The 14,641-nt window shown below is 37.2% G+C and overlaps 1 protein-coding gene across 1 annotated transcript in view; it reads left to right on the top strand.

Moving 5' to 3' along the window:
* The window catches only part of TMEM135 (transmembrane protein 135), a 156,985-nt gene that overhangs the window by 90,755 nt on the left and 51,589 nt on the right, over window positions 1-14,641 (top strand). The window contains exon 6 of the mRNA XM_058824835.1: window positions 6,847-6,893. Coding sequence (XP_058680818.1) covers window positions 6,847-6,893 — 47 coding nt within the window. The remainder of the gene's footprint in view (window positions 1-6,846; window positions 6,894-14,641) is intronic.

Below are 14,641 nucleotides of genomic sequence, written 5' to 3' on the forward strand. Positions count from 1 at the left end.
CTTCCAGTCAGGTGTGATTCTCTTTCCTTACATGCTCACATAAATGTTACTTTTCAAGAGCCCTTGTTCCCCTGAAGAGCTGACTGTGTCTTATGATGACAGCCAGTGTCAGCTGTACATTGTGGAGGCTCCTATCAGGGGAAATGTGAGAGGCATTTTAGCTTATCAATTTAGCAATTCCCCCTCCTCACGTTCTCAAGGGGGCTCTTACTTGCAAAGCAATGCATGCAGTTCAGAATGCTAATGAAAACTCTGCCAAAATTGGGGAGAGATACAGGAATATTAAATGACATCTTATACAAGGTATCAGGATTTATGCACAAGCATAAATAATTATCATCAATTTTAAATATTTTTCCTCAGTTAGTAAACATCAAAATATTGCTGTATATATATATATATATAGAAACAGCATTTGTGTCTGCTAGTTATGCAGCATTTTTAAGAAAAGAAATGCACAGTTTCTGAGCACATTCTTTAATGTGTATTTCTCCTGGCTGCTCCATTGGTTTCCTCAGCCTCTTCTTTGCACGGCCCACAGTCTCAACCAGCAGAACAGAGGGGGCAGCTCTGGGTGTAGGCATATGGGGCAGGAAGCTCTTGAGCCCAAAAGATAACTATTTGTCTGTTGTCAACTTACAATGAATCTGAGCATGCTAGATTTTTAGTAATTTTAAAATTTGTCCACCTAACTGACTTTAATTATCAAATACATAAATAATAGTTAAATGCTTGCAATAGTGGGAAAACTGTGCTTTTTATATCCGAATTTTCAAAATAGGTAATTTATTTCTACCTCTTTCACCCTGTCCCTTTACTAGCTTTTAATGCATATCAGAAATTCATCACATTCTGCTACTTTTCAGAAATTTCACCAGTATAAATCATTACTGGATAGTAAGTGGCATTAGTGGCATTCATGATGCTGCCTTGCAAATTGTTGTTCTTATACTATTAATGCACGTGCTTCACAGCAACAAAATTATTTTAATACCTGTAAGCTTTTAAAGATTAATAACTTGCAGTTCCTTTTTGGATACTAAGGTAATATCAAACCTTGTAATTCTTCAGTGATTGTGAGCTCTGGAAGAAGAAGAGACAGATAAGCAGAAATTCTCATGGTGGAGATGAAATCTTGGATGATTGTAACATGAGCTAAGCAGTTATGTTCAGAAGCCTAATACAAGACATGTGCAGGGACTACTAAGAAAATTTATTGGGTTTTTAGTATTTACTACATTTGTAAAGCTCTTGTAGGATAAGTAACCCGATTTAAATTTCAGCTTACATATGGATTTAATACTTAGAGATGTTAGTGTTTTTGTAGTTTTCATTTGCGGTGTTGTATTTCAAGTATATCACTAATTCTGCCTTTTCAATATATTTTGAACAATTTACAACTAATTCACGTTTATTTGTCAAAATTATAATGGAGGGAGGTTCAAATCGTGCTGGTTGAATTGACTATGTTGTTAGTATCAGGCTATGATTTGATCTGGGTGTGGTTTAAGCTGTCTGGCCCTGCCCCTATGCAGTCCTTGAGAGCAGAAAATAGTTGCTTTCAGGTGGGTCACATCTAAGATTTGTTCTTCTGTGCATCTCTGTGCCAGAAGAAGACACGTGGGATAATCATCAAAAATAGGTGCTGGAGGAGGAGTGATGACTACATATGTTCATTTGCCTGAAAGTACATTGTAGTTTCAACTCAAGCTGTGTGCATGGCCCAGCAATGGGCATACCTGCACAGCAGCATGTGTAGCCATCATGAGGAACATGTCAGGTTGTAGAAGGATCATAGTGACCCAGTCCCAGATTTTTAAATGTGGATTTGAGGTGTAGATTTTTAAATTGAACTCAGTACACTCCAGTGGTATAACACACAACTTTTGTTTTTGTTGGTGATAAAACTTCAGTGTCATTTGGCAACTACTTTTTTGGTGCTTCAGTCTCTCAAGCCTTGTGCATTCTTGAAGGCAGTGGACTTTCCTGAGAAGCTTCCAGAAAGAATATTTGGTGGCTCTGTCAATGTATGTTGTAACTCTGTTTGCTATGGCTAGTAGAATATGAAAAATGGGGGAAGAAACTTGACGAGTGTTTTTTTGAGAAAACAAATGAAGACTGCTGAAATGCTCAGTTATAGATATGCATGTGTATATATATATATACACACACACACAGAATTTATGAACTAGAAAATCAGAGGTTTAGCTTTTTTTTTTATTCATTGCAGTTCTTGTGGGACTGGCAGGTGCTCCTGATCTTGGCTCAGTTACTGTCTGCATTTGCCAATTGTAATCTTTTAATCGTGATCCAACAACAGTGCTTTAACAAGAATCTATATAATCTCTTGTTTAATAACACATACTCATGTTTCTTTTGATCTTATCAGCCCAGAGATTGCTTCAGACTTGCTGGCAGAAAAGAAATCAGGAACCTCTGACAGCTGAGTGTTGTAGGTGTAGTTGAACTGGCCCTGTGCCCAATAAGTATCTGACAAATTGTTTTCTGCATTTTCATAAAGCCTATCAATTTTAAAGCAGCAGTAATTTTGCTTCAAAAGTTATTTAATTTCAGCTAGGAAGATAAACATTATGCGGATGACCATGGGTATGACAAGAGTTTTTGCTGTTACTTTTGAGAGCTCGTGCAGTTCTCCCCAGCTGTGCTGCATTTCAATTAGAGGTGGAGATAAGGTCTTACAAAGATTTCCATTTGACAGGATCAGCTAGTGGAAGAAGGTAAAGCATTGCATCCTTTGAAATTACCAGGGTGATGTGGCTCCATTTCAGGATTTCCAATTGGCGTATGTCTTTTGGGATTTCTAGAAGTTTGAGCTTGGTGAAGGACAGCCACCATTTTCCCTAAGTCCTTATGTTTTCATACAAAACCAAATAACCCTTTTTCATTGTAAAATATCTTTGTTTTAAAAACTTCATTAATGACATTTCTGTTCAGGAACTGTCTGACTTCTTTAATAAGCACTGGCCACTCTGAGAATGGAATAGCTCATTTTTGCTGGAAGTCAAGTGTTATGTGCCAGTTTATGAAGCTGCCTTAGGTGTTCTGTGAGCTGGTGGTAGCACTATGCAGTGTTGAACTGTAGCTCCAACACTCTGGATGCTTCTACCACTAATAGGACTGATCTGCCCATTTACCTCCTCCTGTCTTCATTAAATAGATTTTGAGTAGCTTCAGTGCTTTTCTTTTTAGTTACTAGGTCTGTGTTCCTTTATCACAGACCTCAGTCCTAGTCTTTATTCTGACTGTAGCAGAGTAGCCTCCAATCAGAGACCTTTTGTACCCAAGGAAATCTGACTATAATGGAAATGATTAAAGAAAGTGCACATAACCTCAGGACTGAGTAAGGTGCGGGAAAAGCCTGAATACACAAGACTCGAGTAGTTTTGATAGTTTTAGCAGTGTTATTTTTTCCTTTCTTTGGGCCAAGATTTTTATCTGGCTGTGAGGGAAGGTCATTTGTGAGCTACTTCTACTGGTGTTACTGGGTCTACTGCTGTGACCAGGGCAAGTGGTAACCACTTTGACCCAGAGCTTTTTGTTTTGTGCTCAGTGCTGGGTACTGCCAGATGTCACTTCCTTTTGCTGACTGTGTGATGGCTGAACTTTCTTGGAAAAAAATAAATACTGGCTTTGCCAGCCAACAGAGATCTGGAAAAAAGTACCTTTTCAGTTTTGTCAGCAAATTTCCTTTTATTTATTATTTTTTTATTAAGGTTTAGCATACTACAGTGAAGTATAATGTAATCAATTAGATTAAAGTACTCACATACCAAATATGCTAACCTGTCCTGGAGCACAAGGATTTTTCCTTGTAACCTACAGGCATCTCTTCATAGATGTTAAAATCTTTAGGGCATATCATTCTCATTAGCAACATGCAGGTTTTCTGCTTGTATCTGTTTCTTCAGCTGGAAAGTTTCAAAGTCTGTATTTTGCCAAGTACATTGTGTTGGTCTTCTGTTGTAAATCAAAAAGTAATGGACTCTGCAAGGAAAATCCCAAGTGAGACTTCCTGCTCACTGGAATAGCAGTCTTTTTCACTTAATATTTAGAATTCTATTTCTGTAGCCCTTAGTATTTTTTCTTTTTTCAAAATATTATTTTAAAAACTAAAAACTAAAATAGGTACTGCACATTGTACTGAAGATATTACAAAAATTCTAGAATGGGGAAAAAGTTTAAAAAAGGCTTATTTTGAAAGTAGCTTAGATTTGGGGCACAGTGACAATTTTTCTTCTGCTTCTGCCTTATTTGTGCTATGATAAGGCAGTCTCTGGACTTTCCATGTAGGGCTGTGAATTTCATGTAGAAGAGTCTGGGTCTAATTTAGCTGCATGTTTTGCCGTCCTTCAGTTGAGTAAATATTGGAGACTCCCTGTCAAACATGTCCACAGCATTTCTTGGATATGTTTGCCTCTACTGATCTTAAGCATCTCTGATAAAGGAGATTCCACTATGTCACAGACATCTTGTTCTGGTGTATCACTACCCTGGAGAGCTCTTTCTATTATCTAACCAATGCTTTATTTGCTGCAGATTTAACTCTGCCTTCCTCTTCCTGTACCTGATGAGACAGATTTATCAGTATATGATAATTATACGAAAAGAGTTGTCATGATCATCACTAGCTACTACTTTTATAGTTTCAGCAGTTTTCCAACAGTTGTACCCTACAGGCCTTTTATTCCCATCATGATCTTCTGGACTGTCTTGTTTTGTCTATGCTTTTCTTTAATAGTGGTCCTCAGGAGGTTCAACAAAGGGATGAGTCGTGGCTTTGGTGAGGAATGGCACCAGTATATCCTGGGACCATTGGAAAGCAGCTTTTCAAAAAAGAATTGGGGGTCCTGGTGGGCACCAAGCTGGACATGAGCCAGCAAAGGCCCCTTCCAGCATAGGAGGCCACTGCCAGAAGGCTGAACAAGGTGATCTTTCCCCCGTGCTCAGTGCTGCTGAGACATGTCTGTAGTGTTGTGTCCAGTGCTGGGTTTCCCAGACTGAGAAAGCTGTGCTGCTTTAGCCTGGAGTAGAAAGAGCTCTGAGGGAATCTTAATTATACATATAGATTGTTGGAAATACTGCATAGAATATCTGTTAGATTATTATCAAACTTACTGGGGGAAAAAAAAGGTAAAAAAGGAATAAAAGAAAAAAGGGCAAGAAAAATACTACTTAGTGAAGTGTTTTTGGTATGCAAAGGCATACTTTTTTATTGTGTTGGTTGCTTTGGGGTTTTTGGTTTTTGTGTGTTTTTTTGGGGGTGTGGTTGTTTGTTTTTTTGGGATTTTTTTGTTTTGTCATCCCCTCACATCATCCAGAAAACCGGTTCTTTGCCATATCTCACTTATTTCCCAATATGGTTGCTCAGGCTGTCAAGCCGCCTTCTCCCCGTGTCTCCAGAATAACCTCCAGAGAATTGATGCTTTTTTGACTGATGAAATACATTTTGAACTTTAGAGGAATAGGGCAGACCTTTTTGAGTAGATTTTGAGTTTAAAAACAAGTCTGCTTGTCTGCTTTTGCTGCTAGTTTGAAATGAAATACTCAATTACTCTCATGAAATATACCTTTGCCCTAATGATTTTGTATAAAAGGATTTCAGATGTTCACATTTTTGATGCAGATTAATAAAGTTTGATAGTACTGATGAAGGAAAAAATTGGTAGTTTACACAGCAGATGTTGTGTCTCATGTAACCTAGTTTTAAGTCACAGACAGAGGAACTTAGAAAAGAGAAATGGTGCCATTAGTAAGACTTTTTTTTCTCTGAAAGTTGTTGTAAAGATTTCCTATGCAAATTTTTCTCACACTTTCTGATCTGTTTTAACACGCAGCAGCCTCCTGTTCTATGTGTTCATAACCTTCTAATTTACACCTCTGCCACCTCTTCCATTTCTTCTCACATAAGATGTCTGTATCCTCTCATGATGAAAACTTCTTCAACCCTTGAAAATAGGTGCAAATATTTTCTGAAAGACTTACAATATTTCTGTAAGGATTTTGCCTCCTAAATGATTTTATGAATATGGGCCAGTATATCTAGAACAAAACAAAATTTTCTCACTTGTGAGGTGTACGTGGCAAAGATGGATTGGATTAAGGCAGGTGTTCTTCAGCACTTGTGAGTCCCTGTGCAGGTGATAAGGAGGAGGTAACAGCGCTAAGCCCCAGCAGAGAGGATGGCAGTGGGAAGTAGGATGTTCCCCTCTCAGTGCTGGAGAGCTGCTCAGTTTGCTCAATGACTCTTGTATGAGCACATTGATGATACAGAGCAACATAGGATTGTTCCAAGTGAGTCTGGCACTAAGCTAAACTACTAGAAAGGGTATTGTTAATTGGGAATAGAATTATCTACTCTCAAACTTGCTGGAAAGCAGTTCAGGACAAGCAGCTGTCAAAACAGATTTTTTAAACACTGGGCCTTTTAAACTGGAACTAGCAATATGATATTTCAATTAATCACAAAAGCAAAGACTGGTAAAATATGATGTTTAAATTTCAGTTCTAATATTTTATTGTTTAAATTATGTTGTTCTATAAATATTTTTTTTCTTGGACTTTTATTACAAATGCTTTTTAAGTGGTGCCATTTGCTGTGTCTGTTGTCCCACTACTCTGGTTTGGGTTTCAATTTTTTAAGCTTCTACAAAGTCCACTAGAAACTAGGCAATCCTTTTTGGTGGACTCAGACAAACTTTCATTCTGACCCCTCCAGCATATAAATAAAGTGTAGCTTTCATAGTAAAAGTTACAGAATCCTCATGATCCAGAACATGCATGCAGTAGTAGTGTGTTACGTAATAACAGTCGTTCTTCTTCTTGTAGGTCCTTTTGTTCTGCATCACAGCTGCTCTGTTCATGTTCTTCTTCAGGTATGTTGCTGGTGTATCTATTTATGTTGTAAAAATTGTTTTGAACAGTGTTTTTTAGAACTTACTGCTTTTTGGTACTCCTCTGTATATTCTTCACTCAAGATGAATTGACTAGAGTGCTTCAGTGGCACCACCCAGTGCTGTGATCATAATTGGGCTAAAAAGGGAAATGTTGAGTCTTCTGGAAAATACACTGATTACTTAAGGAGTTTCATCTCCTAAGTAAGACCCTGGAGATGTAACACAGTGTAAAAACAACTGAAATCTGCTTTTCACGGCTCTTTTTAAGAGCTCAGGGCAGGAAGATCGCATTTTCTCTTCTGGCAAAAATAGAGGAGAACAGGAAAATCAAATTCTGCAGCCCTAAGTAATGCCAAATATTTGACTTGTGTGCGGGTGTAACTACCTTCTTTCTATTATAGAATAAACTTTTTCATGTGTTTTCACAAGTTATGAATTATATCCATGTTTTAAAACTTACAATGGTGGGAGGTGGATGAGACACTCATTTTAATGGCTTGTTTATCTCTCAGTTTGCAATATAGATGTATGTAATTTATCTTATTTCCCTTTAAATACCAGACCTCTCAAATTTTCTTCATTATATCTCAAATTGGAAAGTTGCTTTTTAATGTAACCTTTGACTACAACCCTTTGGCTTAGAATTTTCTGCGGCGTGCAGCCATCTATGGTTCTTGAAGCTGTATGATCCCCTGGTAATTGCAAAACTCTGGAAGCTGCAGCTTGTTTTTCATAATTCCATTACTTACGGATATTGGCCAAGAACAGTCTGTGGATAGAAGAGGGCTGTTAATTTAGGGGATTCAGAGAAGCATTCCTCCTTTCATCTATAACCTATTAAGAACTTTGCATTAGCAGTCTTCTTGCTTTATTTTCTTCTTTGTCTCTGAGTTAAGCCATAACAACCTCAGAGAATTTGACTTGTAATGTTGAGGTTGGACACCTGTCTGCATGCATGCTGGTCAAATGAACTCAGAGCACTAAAATTCTGGTCAAAACTATAAATGTTGTATGATCTTGGAGGAAGCTAATTGTCTCCTACCTATGTCTTGGTAATGAAGTGGTGTTTTAGAGAGAGCCTGCAAGTTAAATCACAGAATCCTAGAATAGTTTGGTCTGAAAAGGACTTCAAGGTAATCTAGTTCCAACCCCCCCTGCTATGAGCAGGGACATTTTCCACTGCACCAGTGCTCAAAGCCCCATCCAGCCTGGCCTTGAGCACTTTCAGAGATGAGACATCCACAGCTTGTCAAGGAAACCATTCCGGTGACTCACCGCCACATGTTATGTCACAGTAAAGAATTTCTTCCTAATACCAAATCTAAGCTACCCTCTTTCAGTTTGAGGCCAATACCTCGTCCTGTCACTGCATGCCCTTGTAAAAAGTCCCTCTCCAGCTTTCCTGTGGCCTCTCTAGAGGTGAGAACTGACAGAGCCCAGATGTATTTGGTGAATTTTTCCTTGACCTGACACAGAAACACTGGCAATTGAATGGTCTCCAAACCACTTTCTCTTCTAAAATAGTGACTCATGCCAAGGCTGATGGAATATCCTGTTGAGCAATCATTGACAACATTTAATTCCTTTTGTCTTTGTTTTAACAGGGGAATTAAAATAGAGGCTCAAGTTTAGTTTAATTATTGGGGGAAAAAATCTATTTGTAAACACCAGTGAATGTATTAAGACAAATTTGTCCAAAATAATTAGCACAAACTAGTTTTTGAGGTGGTTTTTTTTCTTCCTTTCTCAGTATAATCAGTTTTGTGAATCTTCTTTTGTGTGAAGACTTCTTCACATACTTTCCTGAAGAAACCAGATATAAAGGGGTCTGGGTGAAAATACCTCTGGGTATGAACAGAGTCTGGTCAACTGCTCAGGGAGAAGAGACAGCAGAGAGGTCACTTAATCAGGCCTCAGAGTTGCCCATTTGTTGGAGCTAGCTGTGATTGTGAGCTGGTTGCTGTCTGAATTGATAAGTGAATTAACTATTGATGCCCTTCAGTAAGATTTTGGACAGGCCTTGGAAAAATCCTGTGTGCCTATGGAAGGCAATCTTCCTGTTTCTGTTGTCATCTAAAGCAGAAAGTAATTGAGAGAGTCATTAAATTACGTTTCCTATTTAATGGCTCAAAATCACTTCACCCTTTTTCTTAATCATAAATGGATCAAACTGATAAAATCATGTTCATACTTTTGGAATAAACACCTTATTCAAAGGCAGATCTGTTTGGCTTGTAGAATATATTCCTGTTGACTATAAAACACTGTTAACTCCTAACAAGCATTCACTGACCTGAAAACCAGAAAAATATCCTTTGCATTTTACTTAACTTGTTCCCAGAGTGGCTTTGTCCTCTCCACCCAACTAAAATGTCAGCAAAGGTACTGAGAGCAGTATCACTCATGGTCCCCAAGATCATATGAAATGTCTTTCATTATTAAAGATAAAATCCTAATATATATTGGGTGTAATTTGAAGCTTAAAACTTTTCTAAAAAGAGATTTAATCTAAGTCTACCTCTATGCTATGAAAGTGTGACTGATGCTTGGGAGTCAAATGTTGCACAGAATAAAAGCAAAGTAGTCTTTTATTTTCTGAGTTCATATAAACTGCCTTATCTGAAGTTATTGGGTTCTCTGATCTTAAAAATTATTACTGTCCCTAATAGGTAGCCCTGGTTGGAGCTGAATTCCTAACAGCTCCAGATTTAACTAAATTTGGCTGCTTTTTTCTTCTCTAGGCAGTTTTGAGCTGAATAATTTTCCTTGCACAGCTTGTACTGTGATGCACGGTAGCTGCATTGGATTGAGCCAATGGTGCTGATTGGGAAAGCATGGAGAGCACAGATGCTCCACAACATTCCCATGGACTTTGGTCATTTTCAAGTAACTGCCTACCAGCATGACTTTAGGTGATCTTTGCTGAATCTAGGAAATTAAAAGTTATTTGATTTGGAAAGTTCAAAACTGTTTTCTATGTGGAAGAATTGAGGTATGTTCTATGCATCACACAGCTTCCAGGGTAGCTTTCAGGTTGCCAGGTTAACAGCAGCCTGTAAAGTTGAGTTTGCTTAGTGTTGCTTCTGGAAGGCCAATGGTTGATAGTCATCCTTTACAAGAGAAAAAAAATGTTGCACTTAATTGCCACATGATCATACCCGTCCCTTGAGGTGGGTGTCTTCCTACCTACTCCCTACTGTAGCAGGAAATACTGCTGTAACAGATGCATGAGTCTTGGTCTGTGGAAGTATAGATGCTGTTCTTCTTGATTTATTTGATTATTTCCTTTTCTAGTATATTGATTGTCTTCAGTATCTTGCTATAATCTCTATCTTATATTGTTTTCTACACAAATCCTGTAATAATGGTCTGTTAATGAAGCAGATGTTTCATACTAGTTGAAAACATCACCAAGCAGCCTTGATATTTATTACTGGAGTTTTCCCCAAATTCTGTTGGACTGTTCAAACATTATTGCATCTGCTACAGGACAAGAAAAAGAAGGTGCTAAATCTCAGGAGTAAAGAAGTGAGGTTACAGAACTGAAATGGTAGAAGGAAAAACCAGGAATAATTACTTCAGAATAGATAAAGTGAGAGGAGAGTCAGAGTGAAAGGTAAGTTCAGAAGAGCAACATACAAAGGAAAACAGTAGGAAGAAGGTGGGAGAGAGTGACCAAAGAGGGAAGAAAAAAGGTCATGTCAGGAGACAGGAAAAAATAGAAGAATATACTAGGAAAAAAGCAGCTGAAATGCAGATGATAGGTTTACAACTAACAGAGTTATATTTACACTCAGAGGAAGCATATTTTAGTGCAGTACTTTTTTATTTCTTCTCTTCCATCCTCATCTTGTGGTACTTTTCTTCTAACTTGGACTTCTGTTTTTTTCTCAAAATGCTTCTGCTCCACTCCACTGGAAGTGATGAAATTAAAATGCATTACTCATTTGTAGATAGCTGTAGTATACACAATGTGGCAGAATCTGATACGTATATATTTAATTCACACATATAGGCAACCATAGCTGAAACAGCTGAAGGATTGTCCCCCTTCCCCCCATATTTGCCTAAGAATCTTACATGCAGAAGTGTATCTGGGGAAAGGAATGTTCTTATATCTGTAGGATATTATCTGTGGGAATTAATTTTCAGGTGATGTTGAAGTCCTCGGGGTCTGAATGTTCGCCACTTACTCAAAAAGCCCAGTACTTAATGGTGTCATCTGATGTGTTGTGAGTAGGATTTCTTCACAGTGTGCTGCTTTCCTAAAGAAACCCCAGGTATGCACAGTCCAGCCAATTCCAGTTCCCTTCAAGGAGAAGAGACAGCTGAGAAGTACTTGATCAGTCCTCAGAGACTGTTCTGAAAGTGTCTTATAATAAAAGTACACTTTTCTTTAATTCTAATAGTTTTTTTCAATTGCAGTTTGCATGGAATTAAGTTTGTCGGTAGAAAGGTTTTGATTATACCATGGTTTCATGCCAGTTTATTTCAGTTTGAATAATTCATGGTACTGTCCAGAATACTCTTCTGGAGTAATTGGATAGGATGAAATGAAGAAGCAGGAGTAGTCCTACAATCTGTAAAAGAAATATTTGTAAAACACAGGGCAATTGTTTTTTTAGTAGGAGTTTCATTTTGAATAATGCACAAGATATTTTTTGGAAGGGTGATGCATGGCTGTGCATTTTCGTGCTTGGAGAAATCCACTTAATATAAAACTTGCAATCTTTGTACAATAAATGAACACCTACATAGAAATCCTATCCATATAAACTTAGAAAATCCAGCAATTTGGGTGAATATGTGTTGGCAAACTTCAGTACTGGTTGCTATGGTAGTTAATCCTTAGACCATATGCCACCAACTTATAATATGCACATGTTAATTCATCTGCTCTGAACTTTAGAAAGCAAAGCTCCACCTATGAGCTGAAACCAGCTATTAATGAAGGCTGAATGTTTCTGATGATTGATTGATCATGAGTTGAGGATGAAGGCTGCCTTCTCTAGAGATAAATGCTAAAGTGTTATGTTCTGAAACAGTAATTTCAGACAATCTGAAGTTACTGCTGTGATTTCACAGAGTGGGACAACATGTTTTTCATAACTCAGGATTTGCATAGCTCACAAGAGAAAGCTCTTGATCTCTTAATGCCATTTGTATATTATGTGCTGATTAAAAATGGTTAGTGGAAAAAAACCCTAAGAAATGCAGGTGCAGTGTCATATACTGCTACTAGAATACTGAAACTTGTGTAAAGACACTGAAAACCTTTGAGAAAGGTCCTTTTGTTTGCAGAGCCCTTTATGCTATCTCATTAAGGAAATTCTAGCCTCCCAAATTACAGCTATTTGCTCTTCTTTCTCTGTGAAACACATATCCTGTAATTTATTCAGTATTTTTGACATGATATTTCAAAGTGCCTTTATTTTCTTTTAAAAATGTGTGGTACCAGTGCCATATTAGTCTCTTGTTTAATCACCTACACTGCTTTCTGTGCTGAAGCAACTGCTTGAAAGATATTTTTGCCTTATAATTCTACTTTCCTGCTGCAGTGGAATCAGTAAGCTTAACAGTCGGAGTTGCTGTTACATAAATTTAATATGAAATCATCTTCCCCTTTCTTATAAAGATTATGTTGGAGCCTTTTCCATTTGCTGTAGAGTTACAGGAGTGCATTAAAAGCCCTCTGCTGTTGAATTATTATGTAATAAATCAGAAGAAAAAACAGATGAGAATTTTTTTCTATGTTTATATGTTTTTTACTACCCTTATATAAACATCTCCAAGTTAGTGATTCAAAGCATTGTTTTGGTAAATGTCATGAAACTTGATTTCTGAGGTATTTTGGATGACCTGGTGAGTAGATGAAAACATTTGGCCTCCTAAGAAATGCTATAAATACCAGTTTTCTTTATTTAGTGTGAGCAAAAGTAGAACATGGATTGCAGGAGGGGGTTGGGGATGAGAAGATAACCTTCTGGGTTAATGCAGGCACTTCTGGAGAGGCTCACAAACCAACTAAAAATGCCCCCCAGAGACCTGCTGCTGGACTGCACAGACTGGGTTCAAATATAAATATGGGTAAAAGGTGAGATAATCCATGTTCTGTTTATCTACTAATAGAATAAAAAGTGAAAAAGGATTTTTACTCTTTTCATGAAACATATTCTTTGTTCTCTAGTCTTTTAGCAGACTTCCGCTGCATTTTAGTTTTTCTTTTCTGTTTCTTTTTTTGTCTCTTAAATCTTGCTATGCGATAGAGTACTTTTGGATTTGGTTTGCAGGGGAATTCTGTGGATTGCTGAATTGTGTGGGGCTCTGATCCAAGCTGCTGCATTCACAGGAGAGGGAGACTGATCTTCTCAGGCTAATGCTGGACATATGCGTGTAGTTCAGAAATGATAAAGATGCATCTGAAGCATATTTTTATTACTGCAATAATGTGAGATTTTTAGATTTTCATACAAGTAAGAAGATATCTGGACTTAGAGATTTTACCAAAAAAGTAATTTAGGGTGGAAAATTTCAGTGTCCAGCAAGATTAAGGGGGGGCATCTCTAGTTGGTTTTTGAGCATCTTCTGACACTTGTACACCTTCATTGTTTACAGTGGCTGCTATACAATATCCATGAGCAAATCCCACTTTTGCAATTTTTGTGTTCTTGTATTTTCAAGTGAGAACCATTGTTTTTCACCTATTCATTTGGGAGATACTGGAGGAACAAGACAAGAGTGGTATTCATAAAATTGGAAGAAATCCATTTTGATCCCCAGCATAGCATTAAAGAGAGCCTTACAACAACTGGATCTTTAACATGTCTCTAGGGCCTCTTTCCAGGAGTCATCTTCAGCTTTAGGTACCTGTCTGATTAAAGTTAGGAAATTGGAGGGAAAAATGGGCAAATTAAAGGTAGTTCCCATCTTGGGTTGGTTCAACTCATGTTGAGGAGCTTCCTCTCTCTAATTGATTATATAGAGGATTGTGCACTAAACTTACTTGCATAGCTCCAGGTGGAGTTCATCTTAGCTAACATTTTTCTTTAAAGTTACCTAGAGATCCTGTTAAAATTATTCTGAGGGATGGTAAGTGTTTGGAATTAATGAAATGTTGAGATACTATGATTTTAAGTTTTTTCTAGCCTATTCAGCATACATGGCCCATATCATCTTTCCATTTCTTGACTTTGAGATGAAAAAAAAATTACCTTTTGTTCTGCTAATAAATGCAAAAAAACCTGAAAAGGACAAGTTTATTAAAAGTATTCATTTAAGTATTGATTTTTATGGGTTATTGCCAAAGTTTTTGGATAGAAATTACAGGAAAAGGACAGCATAGAACAAACTGCTCTCCTCCTTGGGAAAAAATATGTCAAACACTTAAAAATATCCTTTTAAGTTCTAAACAGAATTATTGTAATTTTTACAGTAATATAAAGTTCAGAACTTCAGTAAACTCTGTGATCTCTTTAGATCTTTGTCAAGAGGAAAAAGTGAAAATATTTATACCTTTTTTGTGACCTAGAGATGCATCTTTGGAACTGGAAAGGTTTAAATTTGCTGTTATTTATCTCTGTCTTTCAAAATGTACATTCCAGTTTGGTAACAGTATTTAAAGTATTGCTTTAAATTAGAGACTTGTCATGTAATGTTAATTTTATGAAGTTTTTTTCTAATACCTTTTCTTGAGAAAGAATGTGTTAACACTATATTTAGTTTAGTAA

The sequence above is a fragment of the Ammospiza caudacuta genome, chromosome 2, assembly GCF_027887145.1.
Source record: "Ammospiza caudacuta isolate bAmmCau1 chromosome 2, bAmmCau1.pri, whole genome shotgun sequence".
Taxonomy (NCBI): Eukaryota; Metazoa; Chordata; class Aves; order Passeriformes; family Passerellidae; genus Ammospiza; species Ammospiza caudacuta.